This window comes from Pseudonaja textilis, chromosome 17 (assembly GCF_049901715.1).
Source record: "Pseudonaja textilis isolate UNSWEBS1 chromosome 17, rPseTex1.2, whole genome shotgun sequence".
NCBI classification, from domain to species: Eukaryota; Metazoa; Chordata; class Lepidosauria; order Squamata; family Elapidae; genus Pseudonaja; species Pseudonaja textilis.
The window spans coordinates 4,921,571-4,946,736 of NC_142006.1; the positions used below are offsets into that span (position 1 = coordinate 4,921,571).

At 43.9% G+C, this 25,166-nt stretch overlaps 1 protein-coding gene across 3 annotated transcripts in view; it reads left to right on the top strand.

Annotated features, from left to right (window-relative positions):
* Window positions 1–25,166, top strand: part of ASTN2 (astrotactin 2) — a 279,279-nt gene that overhangs the window by 228,903 nt on the left and 25,210 nt on the right. For all 3 annotated transcript variants that reach the window (XM_087914557.1, XM_087914558.1, XM_087914556.1), the window contains exons 18-19: window positions 4,243–4,376; window positions 4,946–5,094. In XM_087914557.1, coding sequence (XP_087770683.1) covers window positions 4,243–4,376; window positions 4,946–5,094 — 283 coding nt within the window. The remainder of the gene's footprint in view (window positions 1–4,242; window positions 4,377–4,945; window positions 5,095–25,166) is intronic.

Sequence of the window (25,166 nt, forward strand, 5' to 3'; positions counted from 1 at the left end):
TTAGTTCTAGGTTGCTTCTCTCCTGGGTTAGTTTCCATCTGTTGCTTCTTGTCCTGCCCTCAGGTGCTTTGGAGACTAAGTTGACCCTCCCTTCTCTGTGACAGCCCCTCAAATATTGAAGCATTGCTATCAAGCCACCCCTAGAATAGCACAGCACAGCACAGCGTCTTGGAGGTCATCTAGTCCACGGGTCGCCAACCTTTTGGACCTCAGGGACCACCAAACTCATAATTTTAAATCCCGGGGACCACTAACCAGTAATGTGTACGTGTCCTAATTTGTGGGTGTGGCTTGGTGATCATGTAATTGGCTGGGCATGTAAATATTATAAATATTTATATAAATGTTGAATTTTTTTATTTATTTTTTTAAAAAGAGCAACTTTTACCCAAAATCAGGGAAAGCAGGCAGGCAGATTGAGTTGCTCACAGAATCACCGATTCATTCAGATATCTATCTATCTGCCATCAGCTGCCTGAGTCTGTCACATAAAATTTGCTGGCAAGGAAGCTCATAAAATTAACTCCACAACACACCATGTATGTAAATATTGAATTTTTTTATATTAAAAAAAGAGCAACTTTTACCCAAAATCAGGCAAAGCAGGCAGGCAGATTGAGCTGCTCACAAAATCATTCAGTGATCTATCTATCTGCCATCGGCCAGCTCAGTCTGTCACATAAAATTTGCTTCCCGGGAGTCTGCACTGAATGATAGAAACTTCAGTCCTAAAGGAGGTTGGGCGGTGCTTAAAAGCAGAGCCAAAGATCTAAAGACTAGCTAGTCCAACCCCCTGTTCAAGCATATTAGAGAAATGGTTGTCCACTCTCTTCTTGAAAACCTCCAGTGATGGAGCGGCCACAACTTCTGGAGGCAAGTCGTTCCGCTGGTTAATTGTTCTCACCATCAGGAAATATCTTCTTAGTTCTAGGTCTGCTCGATTGGTTTCCTTGCCTTGCTTCGGGTGCTTAAAAAACAGGTTGACCCCCTCTTCTTATTAATATTGGAAGACTGCCATCATATCATAAACACACACACGCACACACACACACATCCAGCAGACCTTTCTTTTCTCACTAGAGTAGACACACCCCATTCCTGCCACCGTCCTTCTCCCTTGTATGTGTTTGACGTCAACTGTTGCTCAATAACGTATCAACAAATGCAACGGCAGCAGGAGAGAGCAATGGAAGCTTAACGGCGTGTGATTGTGTAAACCCTATTAAGGCCTGTGGTACGAATTCACTCTGAGGAAGAGGACGAAGGCTGATGGATGGGTTGCAGGAATAACTTCATTTCTGAAAGGTCGAGGCAAGACGTAATTGTTCCTGCGTATCCTCAGTATCTGATTAAAGCCAAGGCCAGAGTTTACTGTAAGAAAGAAAATGACATTAAACATGATCCGATTAGCCTACACAACCCCTTTCTGGCCAGATTCCCAAAGGATTCGGACACATCGTTTGGAATTTCATCATCGTGCGCTTTATGTGAGTTTGTGTCATTCCTTGCTTTGGCAGAAGGTTCTTCTTTCAGACCGAAATTCATCAGGTCAATCCCCTACTCCACCAAGACAGTGTAAGGGTGGCAGAGGTGGCATTCAGCAGATTCGGACCAGTTCTGGAGAACCGGTAGCGGAAATTTTGGGTAGTTCGGAGAACCGGCAAATGCAACCTTTGACTGGTCCCACCCCATCTATTCTCTGCCTTCCACTGAGTCCCAGCTGATTGGCTGGGTCTCCTTTGGTTGCCCTGCACAGGAGAAGGGAGCTGGAAAGTAGGTTAGTCAGGTGGGGAGGGAATGGGGATTTTTAGAGTATCCTTCCCCTACCACACCCACCAGGCAACACCCACAGAACCGGTAGTAAAAACATTTGAATCACAACCACTGGCTGGAGCTCTTTTGATTTTGAGTTTGTTTTTTTAATCTCCTTTCCATAGCCAGAGGTCAGGTTCCTTACATAAAACACAGATCTCCTCCCTTGTTCTCAAAATTGACACCACTACAGTTTTGGTTTCTGGGAAGTCCAGATGTACTTTGATAGAAAAGAAATCATTGTGAAAATCCCTCTAAATATTGCTTCATTTATGTTCGCAAAGAGGGAGCAACCCTGTTCCACGAGGAAGGCTCGGTAACACGAATTAAAATTCAATGCAAAGATTAGAAAACGACAATGAAAGACGATCAAAGTATTAGAAATAATATGAGTATAATGATAGTTAAAATATTTATACATATAGAAACTCCGGTTAGAACTATAGGAATAAGAATGGTATTGTATAAAGAAAAGATAAATGGTTGAGCATAGGAGGTATAATAGAATGCGTAATGTATAATGTTGATACAGTGTATTACAGTTGTAAAATTGAAGCTGTAATACAAAATGAAGAAAATGTATAATAAAATTTGCTAGTGATTGGGATGAAACCGAGTACTAGTGCCTACATCAGTAGATACTTCATGAGTTTAATTTATTCTTTTTCTACTCTTGTCTCCATTATATTTTTGGTCAATCTACGGAGATTCTCCGTCATCCAAATCATGGTTGTCCCAAAGGTGTTTTTTAAAGAGGCAACTGGACCTTCTGAATTTTCTTTTTCAAAGAAGATACAGCACTCAGAGACAAACTGAGCAACGTGGTTATTTGCAACACAGTGCAGATCTGTACATTGGGAAAACAAAACACTTCACAAACCCATGACACAAAATAGGAGAACCAACCCATCAGGATTCAGCAGTCCATCTGCATTGAAAAGACAAAGGCTACTTGTTTGAAGACAACAAAGTCCACATTTTGGACAGAGAGGACCGCTGGTTTGAAAGATGGGTCAAAGAGGCTCTAATGCCGGGGGCATGACACAAAAATAACGAAGTCACAAAAGTAGAATAAATTCCCTTTAATGCCTCCAACTTGGCCCCCAATGTCCAATTATCCTCAGTTGGATATCAAACTCTTTAACAAAAACAGTCTATGAAGAGCAGAAATGCAGTCCGAACCCAAAGTAAAGATAATTAGAAATAAAAAAAAAACCAACACAAACCACACTGAAGTAATTAACACAGCAGGCCAGGATGATAAATTGCAGACTTTCAACAGATAACGCAGCACAGTTAGGAGGATGCCAAAACCCAGATAAGCCTCAACAAAGACAATGCACACTTTGCTTCCAGCAAGGAGCTGTGTGCAAAACGCCCCACTGTTTTCCCAGCTGCAGCTAATGAAGGGAATCAGGGCCTTTTTCTCCCCCGTAACCCATGTTGCTCCCTTCTCTGTTCCTCCCTGCATGCCCTAGGATGCAGATGGGGTGGGCCTGGGCCTTCCTCTGAAGGACCAGCTGGACTATGCTCTTCCCCTGTTTCTTCCACAGCCACTGGAGCCACATTCCCACTCCCTGTCAGCTACTCGACCTTCCCCTCGGAATTAGACTCCAACAAGAGCACGACAGAGGCCATCTATGTCAAAACTGAACAGCCCTCTATCAACAGAGAGGGAGGGATATGATCTCATCTATCTCCAGTCTGCCACGCAGTCCTTTCAGCACTTCCAAGAAGGCTCCGCACTCATTTTCTCTATTCTGGTGACCCTGAATGATGGTTTCTACCCTGTGTCCCTTCACCGTTGAAGACAGGCGCAGGCTGTTGCGGATGAAGGACACAAGGGCAGAAAGCATCCTTATGAGCCGCAGTGGCGCAGTGTTTAGAGTGCAGTACCGCAGGCTACTTCTGCTGATTGCCAGCTGCCTGCAATTTGGCAGTTCGAATCTCACCAGGCTGAAGGTTGACTCAGCCTTCCGTCCTTCCGAGGTGGGTCAAATGAGGACCCAGATTGTTGGGGGCAATTTGCTGACTCTGTCATCTGCCTAGAGAGGGCCGTAAAGCACTGTGAAGCAGTATATATGTCTAAGTGCTATTGCTATCGATGTCCTGCAGCTAAGAAGGCTCCACACCCACAGCTGTCCCTGAGGACATAGATAAACCTCCAAGTGGCCTCAGTGACTCTCTAAAAGGATGCAAATGACCAGCTGTCTGCAAGGAGTATAAATCCTTCCATTCCTCACCATCCAATTAAGAGCTGAAGAAGCTTCTTGGATGAGAAGCAAAACCTCTTCAAAGAAAAAGAAGAAAGTCCAGTTGACCTTGGATGGCGGAGAATCTCCATAGACATCCCACAACATCTTTCTTCCTGTACAACTAACCGGTTTTTGTCCTTGCTCCAAACCATTCGTCTGTTTTTTTCCTCCCTAGGCATTCAAGGGTGCCCTCATGAGTTCTTATTGGTGTTCGGGGAAAGGAGATGTGATTGAGGATTGGTGCCGATGTGACCTTAACGCCTTTGATGAGAATGGCCTCCCCAGCTGCAGCGCACTCCCGCAGCCTGTGTGAGTATCTCTTTTCCAACAGGGCCTGCATTTTTTTTTTTAATCCAGCCAAAATATCCCCTGTCCTATTTTTCTTTTTTTGCCTCAGTCTTTAATGTCAATCGAGAAGAATAATTGTAGGTCAGAGTTGAACGGTGGGGTCCTCGGTGCTCTCTGAGCTTGGTTGTTTTCTTGAAGACATTTTATTACCAAGCTAGGTAGCATCATCAGTGCTAGGAGGAGCTCTATAGAAACAGAGAGTAAACTCCACTCTCTTCTAGCACCAAGAAGGAGCAAACCAACAAGGGGATGGGAAGCAAAGACGACTGTATTTCTTATAGCAAGATGGGTTGTAGAGATGCCTGTTTGTGGGGATGTGTCGAATCAAACCTTTCTCTGCCCTGGTTGTATCCCCAATGCCACAAAGGAGAACTTGTGTTCAATATCAGACCAATCTTTCTGAGAATGAAGGGATGCTGTGTGGTGCCTCACCGCAAACTTTCCCACCAATCTCTGTCTATTTCCAGCACCACGGAAAAGTCGATTTTCAATCCGACCCTCCTTTTTAAAAAATTCCTTATTCTTTCTAGGTTGCGTCTTTCTCCCAACGTGGAGCCCTCGAGCACCGTGGTCTCCTTGGAGTGGTATGATGTCCAACCCGCCATTGGGACCAAAGTCTCTGATTACATCTTGCATCACAAAAAGGTGGATGAATACACAGACACCGACCTGTATACAGGTGAGTAGACGCTGGCATCCGTTTATGGAACGCCTTACCTGTGAAGGCTCCCTACGTCCCATGGCTTTGGTGGGCGTGACAGGGGAAGGATACTGCAAAATCCCCACCCCACTAACCTGCTTTTCAGCTCTGTTCTCCTGTGCGGGGCAACTAAAGAAGACCCAGCCGATCAGCTGGGACTCAATGAGAGGTGGAGAATAGATGGGGGCAGAGCCAGTCGGAGGTGGCATTTGCCAGTTCCCTGAACTACTCAAACTTTTTGCTACCGGTTCTGAAGAACCGGTCAGAACCTGCTGAATACCCACTTCTGGATCTGCTCCTTTGTAAAGTGTCCCCTAAGAACAGTGTGCAGCTGAGAGAAGTGTGTCAGGCAATTCCCTCTCATCCGTCCCCCCGCCCCCAAAATTGCAGAACGAGTTGCACGTGGGAGCCTCCTGTGCAAGCCAGAATATTAGATCATGGCAGGAATGGTCTCTGCCTTTGGAAGTCTGCGATGCGCAGTTGTTGGGTTTTGTTTTGTTTTGTTTTTGTTTAATGGGGTGATGAACAAACCGACGTGCCTTGGAGGCATCTGGAACTAATATTATTCGGCTGGGAAAATGTTCTTCTTGTCACCCTTCTGCTACTCTGATGGAAGAGTGAGGATGCTCGGGAGGAGGAAGAGGGACAGAGAAAAACATATGTTCCACGTTTTAAGGCGCAGGGATGAATAACAGCACGTAACAAAATGGGGGATTTGTAATGTTATAGTAGCAGGTGGAGGAGGAGGAGGCATCCTTCTAGGCATCTAAAAAGCCACATCTTCTAGGAAAACGGATACGTCAAGAAGAAAAAGGGCAAAAACTGGGTTGCTTTCCTGTGTGCCTGGAATAAATGCTCTTTTTTTAAAAAAAGATATGTTTTTATTAAGTTTCCGTTATTACAACATAATACATCATGGTTTCAACAGCATTCCTGACATCTATACTGGTTCTTATCATAAATATATACATCATATTTACATTTACAAATATACATTATATTTACATTTATCTAATCTTGATTAATAGCTTTAACTATAATTATTGTTCTTAAATATATTCTTATATATTTTACATATTTACATTTTACTTTCTTGAAGTCTCTTGCAGTTAAATTTCTTATTTCTTGTTTCTGTTTGTTACCCAATCATACCATTCAAATAAGTGGTCTTATTTTCATCGCACCGGCCATATTGCACCAAATGACTGAAATAGAAGGGAAAAAATACCGTATAGGATCGATACGGTATAGGATCTCCTGCTTCAGCAGGGGTTGGACTAGAGGACCTTCAAGGTCACTTCCAGCTCTATTCTGATTGATTGAAAACATTGGGAGTTTTTTCCACATAGAACAGAATAGAATACTTTATTGGCCAAGTGTGATTGGAAACACAAGGAATTTGTCTTGGTGTAAATACTCTCAGTATACATAAAGAAAAGGTACATTCATTCACACTATTCAAATGGGAAAAAAGTTGCTTTCGGGGACATAATTTGCGCTTCCCTGTTTAATATGCAAGAAAGCACTTCCATGTCAAGAAAAGGAAGATGGTTAGAATTGCCCAGAGACCTGATTTTGCAACCTCCGATGAGCCTAACATGATATGATGGGCATTAATATGGTCAGGTCCTATAAATAGTCGTGCAGCATCAGGAAGATTTTGAACAAGCAGCTGTTTAGTTGTTCTGGTGTGCAGTGCCAGATTTTGAACAAGCAGCTGTCTCAAGGAAGAAACCTATCCTATTTGCTAACAGTTATAATTGGATTTTTGTCCTTAACAGAATAACAAAGTTGGAAGGGATCGTATAGGTCATCTAGTCCAACTCCCCAATCCTACACCAGTCCAATCTCTTCTTGGAAGCTTCCAGGGATGAAGCTCCCACAACTTCTAAAGGAAACTTCTGTTCCATTGGTTGACCGTCCTTGCTGTCAGAAATCTTCTCCTTATTTCCAGGTTGAATTTCTCCTTGATCATTATTCCTTGTCTGGCCTTCAGGTGCTTTGGAAAACAGCCTGACCCCCTCCTCTCTTGGGCAACCCTTCAAATATTGGAAGATTGCTAACATGTCTCCCCTGGTCCTTCTCTTCCCTAGACTAGCCAGGCCCAGTTCCTGCAACCGTTCATCGTATGTTTTAGCCTCCAGTCCCCTCATCATCCTGGTTGCTCTTCTCTGCACTCTTTCTAGACTCACAATATCTTTTTTTTAGTGTGGTGCAGTGGTTGGATTCAAGCCAGTTCACGCCAGTTGGGGTGAACTGGTTGTTAACTTTCTGAGCAGTTTGCTGAATTGGTTGTTGGAAGAAAGCATTAGGGCAGAGAACTGGTTGTTCAATTATTTGAATCCCACCATTAGTGTGGTGTCCTTGTTGCAGTGAACTCAATAACCACCATTAAAACGGCTTTTTTTTCCATGAGATTCCTTTGTCCTCCAATTCACCTCTCTATCCAGGTGTCCCCCAAAACTTCAAGGCGGTTCCTAAAATCAGCCACTCTGCTCTGCTCTATATACCTTGGTGCCTTCATCCCAGAAAGAAGCCTTCGGAGCTGCCAAAGAAAAGCTGGAACCATCCATTTAAAGTGTTTCATTGCTTTTCTCAATTTTTCCCCCCTCAGAGAAAGATGGCCAAGAAATGATAGGGTGGTGGTTTGACTAGCTTTGCTTCACATGAATGAAACTCAACTCAAATTTGGCGGAAAATGAACTCGAGTTAAGATGCTCTGTTTACTACGCTTTACGCCTCTGGGACGAAAAAGTTTTGTCACTATCAATTGGTCGTAACAGAATAACAGAGCTGGAAGGGGCTTGGACGGTCTTCTAGTCCAACCCGTTGATTCAGCAGGGAACCCTTAAGACCATTTCAGACAAGTGGTTGTTCTATCGCTTCCTATAAACCTCCAGTTGTAAGAGAAGAGAATATTTGAAGAGCAGGGTTGACACGAGGGTTCTTTGATGTTCTTTGAGCTTGCTCGTTTTCTTGCAGACATTTCATTACCCCAACCCATGCTAGCACTGATGGTGTTACCTAGTTGGGTAATGAAACGTCTGCAAGAAAACAAGCAAGCTCAGAGAGCACCAAGGACCCCTCAAAACCTCCAGTGTAGGTGTATCCACTAGTAGAAGATAAAGTAATAGTGTTGGAAGAGACCTTGGAGGTCTGAGTTTCTGTCTCAGGATTTTTTTTTTCATTTCTCTTTTAGTGGAAATATTTTATCCTACCTTTTTTACATCTTCCTTAAAATATTTCATTCTTCTGGAGGAGGGGATGGCTTCCCATAATAGGCCGATTGATAGATTGGTAGGTAGATTGGTTGGTGGTAGGTTGGTTGGTTGGTAGGTAGATTGGTTTCTTCTGGCATGCCACAATTGATTGCTACAACTTCAAGGTCTGTTGGTTGGTAGATAGGTAGGTAGGTTGGTTGCTTGGTTTCTTCTGACGTACCACAGCTGATTACCACATCTTCAAGGTCTGTTGGTTGGTAGATAGGTAGGTAGGTTGGTTGCTTGGTTTCTTCTGACGTACCACAGCTGATTACCACCTCTTCAAGGTCCCTGGCTTGCTTTCAATGTGTTCCATAATATCAAGTCTTCTGCCTCGGTTCCTTGTCTACGCCCTAGACAGTCTTGTAACTTTTGTCAGCCCTCCACCTCCTTCCATCTCACAAGGTGGCATCATCAATCATTTTCAGAGGGAGGAAGGGAGAGTTGTGTTCCTTTTAAGGACATGTTTTTCTCTTCTTCCACTCCAAAAAAATGAAAATAAAATAAACCAGCCAGATTTCCCCCAAGGGGTTCCTGTAAAGGAGAAGCAAAATATTTAGGTGTCGAGGAACAGTTTCCTATTGAGGAAAAATGAATGTTTGGAGGTTTCGGCTTAGCAAGGAGGCAAGTAATGGGCAACTGAGAGAACTGGGTGGTCATCCCTGAAAACGAGGATTTGGAGAGAGGAGAAGGAGCTCCTTTTGACACGGAGCAGGCAATTCCCCATCAAGTAGACACACCAAGGGTCCTCAATTTACATTGTTTTAAAAGAAGATTTAAGGAACACACACACACACACACACACACACACACACACACACACACGGTGATATCTAATTCTGGCAGCTGTTTATTTCCCCCTGCATCCTTATAGACTCCAGCTGTTGTAGAGTTCCTACCAGTGAGGGCCTTGGCTATATTTTCTTGGTCCTGATGACGGGAGGCAAAAGAATGGCCTTGGGACGATCCCGGAGTTCCCTTTCTTTTTTTATTCGGTGAGGTGGGGGCTTCTCTGGAGTGTGACAATTTTATTAGGGTTGAATTATATTCTAGCACAATACTTCTATTGAGTCACCTGGCATATCAATGTGTAGAGGAGGAGGAAGGGGGAGGAAGAGGAGGAGAAGGAGGCCCTTTGATAAAACTCGATTTGATCCTAAACTACCAGCATCATCCTCTTCTCCTCATCGCTTCCTCCACCCTTTCCTCTTCCTCCTTTTTCTCTTCCTTCTCTGCTTCTCATCTGTCTCCTCTTTTTTCTCCTTCTTTTTCTTCTTCTCATCAGTCTCCTCCCCTTTCTCCTCCTCCTTTATCTCTTTCTCCTCCTCCTCCTCCTCATTCTCATCTATCTCTTCTTCCTCTCTTTCCTCCTCCTTTTCCTCGTTCTCCAACTCTTTTTTCTCTTTCTCCTTCTTCTTCTCATCAATCTCCTCCTCTTTCTCCTCCTCCTTTATCTCTTTCTCCTCCTCCTCCTCATTCTCATCTATCTCTTCTTCCTCTCTTTCCTCCTCCTTTTCCTCGTTCTCCAACTCTTTTTTCTCTTTCTCCTTCTGCTTCTCATCTGTCTCCTCCTCTTTCTCCTCCTCCTTTATCTCTTTCTCCTCCTCCTCCTCATTCTCATCTATCTCTTCTTCCTCTCTTTCCTCCTCCTTTTCCTCATTCTCCAACTCTTTTTTCTCTTTTTCCTTCTGCTTCTCATCTGTCTCCTCCTCCTTCTCATTCTCCTTGTCAGATCCGTGTATCTGTCATTTCTTCGGTGGAAGAAGAAAAGGCGGGGGGAAGGCTGATAAAGAAATCCTTTCTTAATGTAACCTGAATATATTTAATCTTATATGGAATTTGTATAACCCACACATGATACGATGGAGGGAGAAAAGCCAGATGGCCAGAACTATCACCTCTGAGAGGCACAACCAGGAGATGAGAAGGTCATAAAAATTCCACAGTGAGATTGTGCTTTGGGAATCTCTTGAATAGTTTGTTCTAACAAGAGGGGTGGGGAGGAATTAACATACTGGCTTTTGTTTCACTAAATACACATCGAGATAAGGGGAGGGGGTTCTAAACTCCCTTATCTATCCCTGTGTGCCTGACAGACCTCAGGCGCTGCTTTGAACTCCTACAGGAATTGTCTCATCTCAGTAAAGGATTCTTTTTTGATATGTTTTCAGAAGTTCATTCTAGTTGAGTGAATGGGAAAAGTTCTGTAGCCTGACACTCCTCCTCCTCCTCCTTCTCATCTACCTCCTCCTCTTCTCTCTCCTCCTCCTCCTCCATCTCCATTTTCCATGTAGCCACTTCTCTTTCTCCTTCTGCTCCTTATCTGTCTCCTCCTTCTCAACGATCTCCTCCTCCTCCTCATTCTCCTCTATCTCTTCTTCCTCTCTTTCCTCCTCCTCCAACTCCTTTTTCTCTTTCTCCGCTTCTCATCAGTCTCCTCCTTGTTCTCCTTCTCCTTCTCAATGATCCCACCCCTCCTCCTCCTCCTAGCTCCAGTACTCGATATAAGTAGTGCTTCCAAGATATTTTTCCAAGCAGTTGACAAACTCCAATCCAGGCACGCTTCCCATTCTCTGGAAACTAAGCTCTCCACACCAGAAAGCTTCTGGGTGAACAAGCCCAGACATGCTTCCTTCCTTCTTTACTGCTCCTGCTCAGATATTTTGGCCAGATGCTTCCAGATTCCACTGGAAAGTTTTGGAAACTTTCTGTTGCAGTCTCGGGAGGGGTTAAATAAACGAAGCCCGGCGACATGAGACTGATCACTTTTGATGCTCAAAACACATTATGCAACTGGCCTCCAGATCCCAAAGAGTTTGCTGTCTCTGAAAATAAGCTTCTGTTTTCCACCTCATTTTAGAATTGGTCAATTCATTTGGAAGGAGTATTTCTGACTTTATGTTTGGGGTGAGACTAGCTCACTCTTCGTTCCTTCCTTCCCTCCCTCCTTCCTTCCTTCCTTTTTCTTCCTTCCTTCCTTTCTTCCTTCCTTCCTTCCTTTATTTCTTCCTTCCTTCCTTTATTTCTTCCTTCTTTTTCCTTTCTTTCTTTCTTCCTTCCTTCCTTCCTTCGTTCCTTCCTTTCCTTCCCCTAACTCTCTACCATTGTCCAAATCACTCACACACACAAAAAGAGTTTAATAAACTTATGGTCTCCTGCTCGGAAAAATAAATAAAACAGACACATAAATTACATAGATATCGACTATATTATAAAAGGATGCTTAGATCGAGTTTACAAAACATTAAAAACATTTTTTTTAAAAGTGACAGAGCAACATGCATGCTTCTTCATTAATTCACAAGTCAATAGCAAGACAGTAGCCTTTGATTCAGGGCGTAATAATTTCAGAAAATGAGATTTATTGAAGACCACAAATCTTTCAGGAGTCTAGAAGCCATCTGTTCTGTTGCTGCCTAAATATAATATGGAAAGAAAAGCTACCTTGCACTTAGGATTGAACAAAAAACAAAGTTGTAACTCTTTTCCTCCCATTAATATTTATGGCCATCCATCTCTTCCTTTTCCTCAAGAAAATCCCTTTTCCACTTTCCATCCTCACCCATTCAGTCAGAATTGAAGAAGCTTCTTGGACAAGAAGCAAAATGTTTTCAAGGGAAAAAAAATCCCGAGCCCAGTTGCCTTTTGAAAAAAAAAAACACCTTTACAGAGTCCCTGTCTTAACAGATACCTAACAGATGGACAGAGTTGGAAGGTACCTTGTAGGTTATCTAGTCCAACCCTCCACCCAAGTAGGAGACCCTACACCATTTGTAACAGATGGCAGTCCAGTCTCTCCTTGAAAGCTTCAAGGGATGAAGCTCCCACAACTTAGAATAGAATAAAATTATTTATTGGTCAAGTGTGATTGGACACACACTTGGTGTCTTGGTGCAAATGCTCTCAGTGGACATAAAAGAAAAAATACATTCGTCAAGAATCATAAAGCACAACACTTAATGATAGTCATAGGGTACAATAAGCAATCAAATCATACTAGCAGTCAGTATAAATCGTAAGGATATAAGCAGCAAGGCTTCAGTCATACAGTCACAAGTGGGAGGGGATGGGTGATAAGAACGATGAGAAGATTAATAGTAATAGTAATGCAGACTTAGTAAATAGTTGGGCTGTGTTGAGGGGATTATTTGTTTAGCGGAGCAATGGCGTTCGGGAAAAAACTCCCCTTGTGTCGAGTTGTTCTGGTGTGCAGGGCTCTATAGCGTCATTTTGAGGGTAAAAGTTGAAACAGTTTATGTCCGGGATGTGAGGGGTCTGTAGATATTTTCACAGCCCTCTTTTTGTCTCGTGCAGGATACAGGTCCTCCATGGAAGGCAGGTTGGTAGCCATTGTTTTTTTCCGCAGTCCTAACCTCTGAAGACAATTTCTGTTCCATGGGTTGATTGCTCTCGCTGTCCTAGGAATTGTCTTCAGCTAGGAAAACAAACCAGCTTTTTCTGCTGCTGTTGGTCTCCATGTCATTTCTTTTTCCTGATTTGAACTGGTGCTTCCCTTTTTGAGTCTCACCGAAATCCCTCCAAATGAATTCGGAATGACTAACGGCTGCGTCTGAGACAGCAGCAGGCCTTTGGAAAGAGTGCAAGGGAGTATCATAGAGCGAGGGAAACTTTTTTGGATCATGGCTGGCTAAACTAACTTTGCTTTTTCTTTCCTCGTTTGTCTTCATTTGCATGAGTGCTTGTCTCCTCTAAACGAGAGCCAGGCAACTGACAGTTAGCAAAATTGGCCCGGGGTAAAAGAAAACCAAGGACCAACAGCCACTTTTAAAATCCACTTTTAATCGAAGCAGGGTCGAAGTTGACCCAGCCAATTTCTTTGGGTGGCCCCAAAATGAGGTGAGATTAAGGAGTCCAGGAAAGGGAAGTCCAACTGTTTAAAGTGCTAAAATAGCTTTCTTGTGAGGGAAAAGGTTGCATTTGCAGTTTTTTAAAAAAATATATATATAAAACGAAACTTAGAAGGCGCAAGAGGAAAGGTGGCTAAGGGGAGATACGTACTGTACAGGGATAACTGATTTGGGGAGACGCCTTTCTTCGCTGCCATGCTGCCCCGTAGCTCTTTCCTTCAGCCAGCGGGAAATTTGTCCTAAATAAAATGATATTAAACGTGGAGAGACTCGAGACAGCAAAAGGAAAGGCCTCACACAAGAAATATTTAAATAGTGATGTTTACTGCCAACAGATGGGAGTGGGGGAGGAAGGAAGGAAGGAAGGAAGGAAAGGAAAGAGGGGAGGAAAGGAGGAAGCAAGGAAGAAGTGGAATGGGAATAAGGCAAAGAAAAGAAGGAAGGAAAGGGGATAAGGAAGGAGAGGAAAGAAGGAGAAGAAAGGCTTAGAAATAAAAGATAGCGAAAAAGGGAGGGAAGATTAAGTTTGCAAATCAAATTTTCATAGAGCAAAAGAGGGAGGAGAGGAAATGATGGAAGGAGAAGAAAAGGAAGGAAGGAGAAGAAAAGGGAGGAGAGGAAAGGGGATATGGAAGGAGAGGAAAGGAGGAAAGGGAGGGAGGAAGGAAGGAGAAGAAAGGCAAGAAGAAAAAGATAGGTAAGAAGGAAAAAATGATCGGAGAGAAGGGAAGGGAGATTGTGTTTGCAAGTCAAATTTTCACGGAAAGGGCAAGAGAGAAAATATTGCTGGTTTCATTGTTGGCTTAGTTAGTTAGTTGGTCCTCCCAGCTGTTTGCTCCTGATGCCCCATGTTCTCCAAGCACTTTCCACGAGGCTGATTTTCTTGAGATGCCTTGGGACCTGAAGCTGCTTCAGGGACAGGGGTGGAATTCAATTTTATTTATTTTTTTAGTACCGGTTCGAGGAAGCAAGGAAGAAGTGGAATGGGAAGAAGGCGAAGAAAAGAAGGAAGGAAAGGGGATAAGGAAGGAGAGGAAAGAAGGAAAGGGAGGAAGGAAGCAAAGTGGGCGTGGCAGGGGAAGGACAGTGTAAAATCTCCAGGCAGAGGTGGCATTTGCCGGTTCTCCGAACTACTCACATTTTCTGCTACCGGTTCTCCAGAACTGGTCAGAACCTGCTGAATACCCACCTCTGCTCAGGGAGTGCTTAGCGAAGAAGAGGCACCTTGTCCGTGCCTTTGCCAACCGCACTCCCGAATCTTCTCGTCCAGGAAAACTGGAAGGGTCTCCACTTTGTTCCTGGGGAAAATCTGCCACTTGGCCATCAGAGGGGGCTCCAGCACCATCCGATTCGAACCGAGAAGGAGGGAGGGAGGGCGGGCGGCTGCCAGCTGACCTTTCTCAAATAGTTCACGGGTTTCCTGAATCAGTGCTCCCTTCCCTCCCCATCACAGCTGAAGTGAAGCGAGGGAGCCAGGCAATGTGCAGCCCGGGACGCTGGAGGTCCTGCATTTGTTAATATAGAGGGAAACAAAGAGGAAAGGAATAGCAGCTCCTTCAATTTTAAAAACCTGAAGGCTGCAGCGGCGTCCACCACAGTTAATGGAATAGCCGAGTTGGAAGGGACCCTGGAGGTCTTCTAGTCCAACCCCCTGCTCAAGCAGGAGACCTTACATCATTCCAGACCGAATGTTTGTCCAATCTCTTCTTGAAAGCCTCCAGTGACCCGGCATTTCCGAAGGTAACTTGTTCCACTGGTCCATTGTTCTCACAGTCAGGAAAGAAAAGAATGTACCCATTGCCCCCATGGGACTTTTTTTGGAGGAACACAAGGTGCTCCATAAAACATGGTTGGATCCTGGCATGAATGTCTCTCTGTGGAGATTCTCAAAAGCTTTTCCCAAAAGACAGTTGGACTTTCTCGGTGGTTTTCCTTTTCTTTTTTTCCCCCCCTTCAAAAGGTTTTGCTTCTCATCCACAAAAACTTTTTCAGAAAAAAAGAAAAGAAAAGAAAAAACCAAGAAAGTCAACTTGCCTTTTTTGGTTGGGGGTGGAAAAGCACCTTTGAGATGAGCCTGGGATGACGATACAGGATAAATCCAATGCCCTGGATCTGAAAACAGCAGCAAAAGTTTGTTCTTCTTTTATCCTTTCCTAAAAGACACCCCTCCCCATATATATATATACATACATACATTACATACATACATCATACATACATACATACATACATATACATATACATATACATACATTACATACATACATCATACATACATACATACATACATACATACACACACACACACACACACACACACACACACACACATATATATATATATATATCTGTCCTGTCCTCTATGAATCTTGCAGAACATTAGGTGAGGTGGCCGTAGCCCCACCCCAATGGAGAAAGAAATAGCACAAATGATAAGGGATCTTGGAGTCTTAGTGGACAACCAATTAAATATGAGCCAACAGTGCACAGCAGCAGTCAAAAAACCCAATGCAATCCTAAATTGCATTAACAGAGGGACTGAATTAAGATCGCATGAGGTACTAATACCACTCTATAATGCCTTAGTAAAGCCATAACTAGAATACTGCACCCAGTTTTGCACCTCCTCTTCCAGTTTTGGTCACCACACTATAAAAATAATGTTGAGACTCTGGAAAGAGTGCAGAGAAGAGCAACCAGGATGATTAGAGGACTGGAGGCTAAAACATACAAAGAACGGTTGCAGGAACTGGGCTTGGCTAGTCTAGGGAAGAGAAGGACCAGGGGAGACAGGATAGCATCTTCCAATATTTGAGGGGCTGCCACAGAGAGGAGGAAGGGGTCAAGCTATTCTCCAAAGTACCTGAAGGCCAGACATGGAATAATGGATGGAAGCTGACCAAGAAGAATTTCAACCTGGAAAGAATGAGAAATTCTCTGACAATGAGAACAATCAACCTGTGGAACAGAAGTTACCTTCAGAGCTTCTGGAGGATTCCAAGAAGAGCCGTCTGTCAGAAATGGCGCAGGGTCTCTTTCTTGGGCAGGGGGTTGGACTAGATGATCTACAAGGTCCCTTCCAACTCTATTAATCTGATAAGGCCAATTTTAAAAAAAAAAACATCAGCAGAAGACGCTCTGCAGAATTCCTAAAGTCCTAAAAAGGATGAGTCTGGAATAGAGAAGATTTCCCCAGGACAGGAAAACACTGGGGAGATGAGAAGCAGGATTCTGGGCTAAGGTGTCTTCTGAAGATCCATTCATCCACTGGTTCCTTTCCATGCTGGCAGGCTTAGGAACATGTGCACGCTCTTTTCCCATTCTCTGGCCTCTCATCCTGTTCCCCAGCTGGCACTCCCTTCTACTTCATTTCCCATGCAACAAGCTGTTGACCCTGTGTAATATAGCTGTGCCATTTCTCCTTGGCTGAGGAGTGGAGGAGGCCCTGTTTGGGTCTCTCCATTCCTTCTCCTGCAGCCTCTTTCCATACGTTTCTCCCTGGGCCTCTGGGCTTTGCAAGCCAACTGTGAACGGAGCAGTTTTGAATCTTGCATTCTAATTGTCAGAATAGAATAGAATAGAATAGAATAGAATAGAATAGAATAGAATAGAATAGAATAGAATAGAATAGAATGAAGAAGAAGAAGAAGAAGAAGAAGAAGAAGAAGAAGAAGAAGAAGAAGAAGAAGAAGAAGAAGAAGAAGAAGAAGAAGAAGAAGAGGAGGAGGAGGAGGAGGAGGAGGAGGAGGAGGAGGAGGAGGAGGAGGAGGAGGAGGAGGAGGAGGATTAGAATTAGAGTTAATAGAGGAGGAGAAAAGTAGAATTAGAATTAATAGAATAAAATAGAATAGAATAGAGAATAGAATGGAATGGAATAGGAATGGAATGGAAAAGAATAGGAGAACCAGTAGAATTAGAATTAATAGAAAAGGAGGAGAAGAGTAGAATTAGAATCAATAGAATAGAATCTAATTAGAATAGAATAGAATAGAATAGAATAGAATAGAATAGAATAGAATAGAATAGAATAGAATAGAATAGAATAGAATAGGAATGGAATAGGAATGGAATAGCAATAGCACTTAGACTTATATGTTGCTTCACAGTGCTTTACAGTCCTCTCTAAGTGGTTTACAGAGTTAGCCTCCTGCCCCCAACAATCTGGGTCCTCATTTGACTGACCTTGGAAGGATGAGTCAATTTTGAGCCCGTCAGGATCGAACTCCTGGCAATGGGCAGAATTAGGCTGCAATCCTGCATTCTAACCACTGCTCCACCATGTCTCTTGCTAGACTACGGTAGGTCTTATTAGACTACATGACGTCTGTTTGGATCTGAGGGACCTGTGTCAGGCAGGCTTGCTCAAGAAATGCTGTGTAACAGGAAAGATTAATTTTTTTTTTAATCCCTCAAATCCTGACTCACAGCCATATTATGGTCTAAGTTGTTCTCCCATTTTGCTTTTCCTTTCCTCTGGATGGTCTGTTATGCATAACCCCTCATCCTAACCCTCACAACAGGCAGCCAGTTTGATGTAGTGGTAAAAAAAATACCAGGCTAGAAACCACGAGACGGTGAGTTCTAGTTCTGGATTAGCCACGAAGCCGGCGGGGTGATCTTGGGCCAGTCCCTCTTTCCCAGCCCTAGGAAGGAGGTAATGGCGAATCGCTTCTGAAAAGCTTCCCGGAAAACTGCAAGGACTTATCTGAGCCATCTCCAGGAGTCCACAACAGCACAAAACAAAATACCAAATACTCGTATAAATTGCCCGTCTGTCTCTAAAACCAGACAGACAGGCAATTAAAGCAAGCTGACAAACAATTCCATGTTATGATTTATTTATTTTTTTAGGATGTCTGGAGTGTCCTAAAATATTTTGATATTCTGGCAATCACACAGACAATAAAATGGCAATAAGAGAGGTTGCGCTGTTGGGAAAAAGAAATACTGTGTTTTCCCAAAAATAAGACTCTGCCTTGTTATTATGTTTTTGCCACCCCAAAAAAGGCACCAGGTCTTATTTTCGGGGGATGTCACCCACTTGACTAACCTCACTTGGGTGCATTGCCCCTGGCCTCCTTTTCACTGTCATGCAGAACTTCTGTGGCTGGCAAGGCTTTTCTGAAGACCTCTGCATCCATTAAGAGAGCTCTGGATCGATCCAGAGCTTTATTATCAGCTCCAGAGGCCTTCAGGAAAGCCTTGCCAGCCTTGCTGACTGCAGAAGAAATGGGCCAGCAAGTCAGGTGTCCAGGTGTGTGAGGTCTGGCTTCAACTGTCCAAAGGTAAGTAGTAGGGCAGCTCCACCCCTCCCTATCCCCACCCTAGCTTAATTTTTACCCGTGCACTCTGGAGTGGGCGGGAACTTAATTAGGGCTTATTTTGGGGGGTAGGGCTTATATTGGGTGCACATGTAAAAACCAAGCTAGGGCTTACTTTCAGGGTAGGTCCTATTTTCAGGGAAACAAGATAGTAGAATAAATTCCTTAGATTTGCTTGGAAATTGGGTACTGGGAACCAAGAGAGAATACAGCTCGTCCTCAACTTATGACCACAGTGGAGTCCCAAATGTGTTGGTAAGTGAGACATTTGTCCAGTGAATTCTGCCTCGTTTTATGACCTGACTTGCTGCAGTCATTAAGGGAACCACTGCGGTTCTTAAGTTAATCACACGGTGTTTCAGTGAACCTGGCTTCTCTCTTGACTTTGCTCGTCTGAAGATCGTAAAATGGGATCACATGATCCGGGGACATTGCAACCATCGTAAACGTGAGTCAATTGCCAAGCGTCCGAATTTTAATCACTATGCTGCCAATGTCGTAAGTGTGAACAACAGCCCTTCCTAGGTCCCTTTTTTTTTTTCAAGTGCCGTTGTAATTTTGAACAGTCAATAAATGAACAGTTGTAAGGTAAATGACTACCTATAATTCGTTTTGTCCTGAAACTGACAAGCGTCGTAGGAAAGAGACATTACTCTCCACCAGCAAACTATCAGCTATCTATAACAGACATCTCCCCGATTTCCTTAAACAAACTAAAAAAAAACACAAAACCTTTACTTGCTTCATCAAGCAAGAGCATGCCAAATCTCCCTTCCATGTTTTGGGAAGTTATTTCCTTTTGCAAAAAGACTTTTTTTTTTCTTATTTTTTTCTTTCCTAAGCTCGTTCTCAGATTGCTTTAACATTTCTTTGGATTTTCTTTGCCTGCTGTTGCTGAGGTTTTTGTGTTTTTTTCCCCTGGCTGGCTTGATTCTTTCCAAAGAGAGACACAAAGCTCCTGGTATTGTTTTTGACACATCCTTATGGACCTTATGGTCCTACAGAGGAATGATTGAGTCTGTCATCTGCATCTCTATAACTGTCTGGTTTGGTTCTGCAACCCAACAGGACAGACACGGACTTCAGAGGGTAATTAGGACTGCAGAAAAAACAGTTGCTACCCACCTGCCTTCCATCAAGGACCTGTATACTGCATGAGTCAAAAAGAGGGCTGTGAAAATATCTACAGACCCCTCACAACCTGGACATAAACTGTTTCGACTTCAAATGATGTTTAAAGAGCGTTGCACACCAGAACAACTAGACACAAGGACAGTTTTTTTCCCAAATGCCCTCACTCTTCTAAGCAAATAATTCCATCAACACTGTCCAACTATGTACAAAGTCTGCATTACTATTACTATTAATCTTCTCATCACTCCTGGTCACCCATGCCCTCCCACTTGTGGCTGTAGGACTGTAACTTTGTCACTTCTATCCTTATGATTTTTATTGACTGTTCCCTAGTATGATTTGATTGCTTATTGTACCCTATGACTATCCTTAAGTGTTGTACCTGATGATTCTCGGCTCTTGACAAATGTTATCTTTTCTTTTATGGACACTGAGAACATTTGCACTAAGACAAATTTCCTTGCATGTCCAATCACACTTGGCCAATAAAGAATTCTATTCTATTCTATTCTATTCTATTCTATTCTATTCTATTCTATTCTATTCTATTCTATTCTATTCTATTCCTATTCCTATTTCTATTTCTATTTCTATTTCTATTCTACACTGGGGGGAAAAATCATGAAGAAAATTTCTCTCGTTCTGTCTTCCTGGGCGATGAGAGATATTCAAAGCTGTGATTACGCAATGAGAATCTAACCACACAGCCGCCTTAAGCCAGGAGGGTTTGCAAACCTATTAGCTGCTAAACATGGTGTTTTTTAAAAAAAGATGTTTAAAAACTTTGTTGAGGCTTTAGAAAGAAGGGCAACAAAGGTGATCAGCGGACTGGAGGATAAACCATACAAAGAATAATGAAGGGAACTAGATTTGCCTTGTCTAAGGAAGAGAAGGAATAGGGGTAACATGATAGCATCTTTCCAATATTTGAGGGGCTGCCCCAAAGAAGAGGGAGTCAAGCTATTCTGCAAAGCACCTGAGGGCAGGACAAGAAACAATGGATGGAAATTAATCAAAGAGAGAATCAACCTAAAGCTTAAAACATTTCCTGACAGTAAGAACAATTAATCAGTGGAACTACTTACCTCCAGAAGTTGTGGGCGCTTCATCACTGGAGGTTTTTAAGAAGAATTGGACAGCCATTTGTCTGAAATGTTACAGGGTTTCCTGCTGGAGCAAAGGGTTGGACTAGAAGACCTCCAAATTCCCTTTCAACCCTATGCTTTTATGGTTAACAGGTTTGCTTCGCGTGTTATTTGAAACCAGTTCTTTGGCTTACCATATGATTCAGAGTATTGTACAACCTGGTTAATTCAGCCACCCAACCTTCCCTTGGACTGTTTATAATTAGGAATGGTATAAGAAAACTTCAAACCGCCCAGATATATAAATCATAAATTCTGTCTCTACTTTTGCAGACCAAAACAAAAAATTATTTTGTATCAGAAACAAGAAGAGTAGTAAAAAAAAAAATGTCCTGGCAATGAAAGTATCTTTTCATTCCTAGTTGCTGATTTGGGTATCTATCTTCTGGACAGATGCAGTCATTTTTGAGTTTTACATGCACCCCTTAGAGTGGGAAAAAATGTTCTCATCCATTAAATACACACACAATTTCACCTACGATGAGAGCTCAGCTCCCCATTTTTGACATGGCCCTTTTAACAAACGGTGACAATCACGATAGTTAGCAGGCAGCACCAAGGCATGTTTTACTGTGTGGTGGTTTCCCCCGAAAATGGAAAGGATAATGATTGTGCTTGCTGGAAAATTCTAGAAAGGACACTCCGTGTAACTAGGTGGAATTCAGGCTTGCAAATTTACTTAGTAGAAGTATTTGTAAACGGCCCTAATCCCAATGCCAATAGAAGATAATATTTGTTGTTCAGGGTTGAACTGTGGAAACCTTGGTGCTCTCTGAGCTTGGTTGTTTTCTTGCAAATGTTTCATGGTGACATCATCAGTGCTAGAAGGGAGTGGGGTTTGCAGAGGAGGAGGGAGGAGGATGACCGTGTGCTCTCTGAGCTTGGTGGTTTTCTTGCAGACATTTCATTTCCAAACTAGGTAACATCATCAGAAGTAGAAAAGAGTGGGGCTTATGGAGTTGAGGAGGAAGAGAAGGACTGTGGGATCCTTGGTGCTCTATTGAGCTTGGTTGTTTTCTGGCAGACATTTAATAACCCAACCAGGTAACATTATCAGTGCTAGAAGGGAGTGGGGTTTTCCAAGAGGAGGAGGAGGAGGAGAAGGAGAAGGAGAAGAAGAAGAAGAAGAAGATTTCTACCCCAATAACCACCACACCATTTCCTTCCTCTCCTGACCGCCCTTTCCTGCCTGTCTCTCTGTGTCTCCTTCTCCTTTTTTGTTTTTTAGTGCCCAATATTCTTACCACCCCTGCAGGTCAGGAAAGACACAGGAACCCCATTACCAAAGGCAAACTTTGAGACATACACAGACACGGCTCCTTGAAGCAAAGCCAAGTCTTACGGGAATCATTTCTGGCCTCCTTTGGAGAAAACAAATAGAGCACATTGGTTTTCTTTGGCTGCTTGGTCTGAGGGGGAGGGGAGGGGGCAGTTGCCTTCGGAGAGGGAGAGGGGAGGATCACTCAAGGACACACATTAGCTGTTCTGATCTGGAAGAATTGGAAGCAACAGACTGGAACCGAGTGGTGAGGGTGTTGACACCTCAAGGATGAGCCAAGTGGACAAGTGAAGAAGTCCTCTTGGGCTCCCCATGGATGAGCAGTGTCATAAATATCGTATCCTGCCAACTACTAGCCTTCTACACCCTTTCTTCTTGTCCACCTCTCCCTCAAATGAAGTCCATTGGTGGAGGAGTTGGGAGCAAATCAGAGGGATGCTTCCTGACCGTTTCTCTTGAGGTTTCCAGGATGTTTCCTATCCACTTGAGATCATCTTCCTGGGCTGGGAGACTTTTACCTAGTATGAACCCTCGAGTCTTGGAGTGGTTTGTTCTTCTAAAGAGAGCTGTTTGTGGAATTGCTTACATGTGTGGCCACCTCCAAGTCTCTGTCTCTTAACTTGAGTAAACCTTTAGAATGGGATACATCCCAGATAAGTCCGTAGAGATTCTCCGTCCTCCAGGTCATGGCTGTCCCAAAGGTGCTTTCTCAAGAGGTAACTAGACTTCCTCGGTTTGCTTTGAAGAAGTTTCACTTCTCACCCAAAAGCTTCTTCAGTTCTGACTGAACGATAGGGAATGGAAGGATTCGGTCAGAACTGAAGAAGCTTCTTGGATGAGAAATGAAACCTCTTCAAAGTAAAAAAAACAAGGAAGTCCGGTTACCTCTTGAAAAAGCACCTTTGGGATTCCTGAGAAGCATCTTCTAGGTCGAGGGGGGGAGGGGTGTCTCCAAATTTAGCAACTTTAAGGCTTGCGGGCATCAACTGGCGGATCCTGGGAGTTGAAATCCACGCGTCTTTTTAAGTTGCCAAGTAGTTTGGAGAGCCCTGTTCTGGGTGCTAGGCAACCGCCATCAGATTGGAAGGCCCCAAAGTACTGAGTTCATCTCCAGTTGAGGTGGGCCACATGACTTGAAAGCACCTCTGCCTTGGATGATGGACAAACTGATGGCCGGACAAAGCACACAATGCTGGGCTAGATGGAACTCCATCCAGAACCCAAACTTGAGGCTTTGGATTCGTGGTTGAAGCTCTCCTTCCCCTGCAAGAGGTCCACGCTAGCTTTGAGAAAGACCTGAGGCCAACCGAGGTGGACTCATTGCCGAGGCGTCCTTCACATGATGGGGTTTGAATTGAATTGTATTGAATTGAATTCTTTATTGGCCAAGTGTGGTTGGACACACAAGGAATTTGTCTTGGTGCAAATGCACTCAGTGTACATAAAAGAAAAGAGACATTCATCCAAAGTCAAGAATCATCAGGTACAACATTTAATGATAGTCATAGGGTACAAATAGACAATCAAATCATGTTAGGAAACAAGTCAATATAAATTGTAAGGATACAAAAAAGAAGGTTACAGTCATATAGTCACAAGTGGGAGGAGAAGGGTGAAAGGAAGGATGGGAGGATTAATAGCAGTGGTGGGATTCAAAAATATTTACTACCGGTTCTGTGGACGTGGCTTGGTGGGCATGGGAGGGGAAAATGCCCATTCTCTCCCCACCCTACTGACCTGCTTTTCAGCTCCATTCTCCTGTGCAGGGCAACCAAAGAAGACCAGCTGCGTCTCAATGGGAGGCAGAGGATAGATGGGGGCAGGGCCAGTCAGAGGTGGGATTTGCTGATTCTCCAAACTACTCAAAATTTCCACTCCTGGTTCTCCAGAACTGGTCAGAACCTGCCGAATGCCACCTCTGATTAATAGCAATAGTGATGCAGGCTTTGTAAATAGTTGGACAGTGTTTGTTTAGTAGAGTGATGACGTGCGGGGAAAAAAAAAACAATTCCCCTTGTGTCTAGTTGTTCTGGTGTGCAGGGCTCTATAGCGTCGTTTTGAGGGTAGGGGTTGAAACAGTTTATGTCCAGGATGTGAGTGAGTCTGTAAATGTGAGTGGGTCACATTTGAAAAGCCAGAGTGGGTGTTCGGCCCACCAGCGAGGAAGGAGAACTGCGAGAAGCGTTGCGGCTCAACCGCGTTGAGCGCCGAAAGAGCCAACTTTGCATGAGAAAACTGATTCCTGGCCTACCTGCCCAAAAGGGGTTGGGGGGGGAATGGATTCCATGGGTAGCTTAGGGCTTTCTTTGAACAGAGGGAGGTAAAATGTCTTCCAACTTCAGAACTCCATTATCCTGGCTCCCGGGACGATTCTGCAACCTCTCAAAAGCCAAGGATTGGCACCTGCTGCTTGGCCAGAGAATGTCACGTCTCGTCTTTCATCTTGGGGAAACGGAGGGTCGTTGCAGCAGACTTCGCTTCGGGGAGGGGGAGGGAGGGGGTCTCCTCATTGCCCCCCTTCGCCCTCCCGCCGAGGGTCAGCCCCGGCCGGCTCAGCGGGGCCCTCCCCTCTTTTGTCTGCAACTCAGCCAAGCCCCCCTTGGCAGCTGGGTCTCTTGACTCGGAAACCGTCCCAGCCAAAAGGGCCTCCCTTAAATCAAGTCTATGGCAGAGCTGCCTTGAGTGCTCGCTTGGAAGGGCCGCCGGCCACGGCAGGGAAGGATTTACCAAGCGTTCAAATTCACTTGACAGAAAAACAAAATTCCAGCCTAATTTTAAGCAGCTGTGGGAGGGCCAGGCGAGATAAGAAGCAAGAAAGGGGTCTGAAGCCTCTTTCTTTCACTCTGCGTGTGTCTGTGTCTGTGTAACAAGACAAGTTGCATTCAATTGTAGAAGAGGGGAAAAAAAGTGGGGGGGAATTCTCTTGGCAAGGATTGTATGGCTCAGAAATCACCATCATTGCAGGAAGGGACCTTGGAGGTCTTCTAGCCCAACCCGCTTGCTCGAGCAGGAGACCCTATACCATTTCAGACAGATGTCTGTCC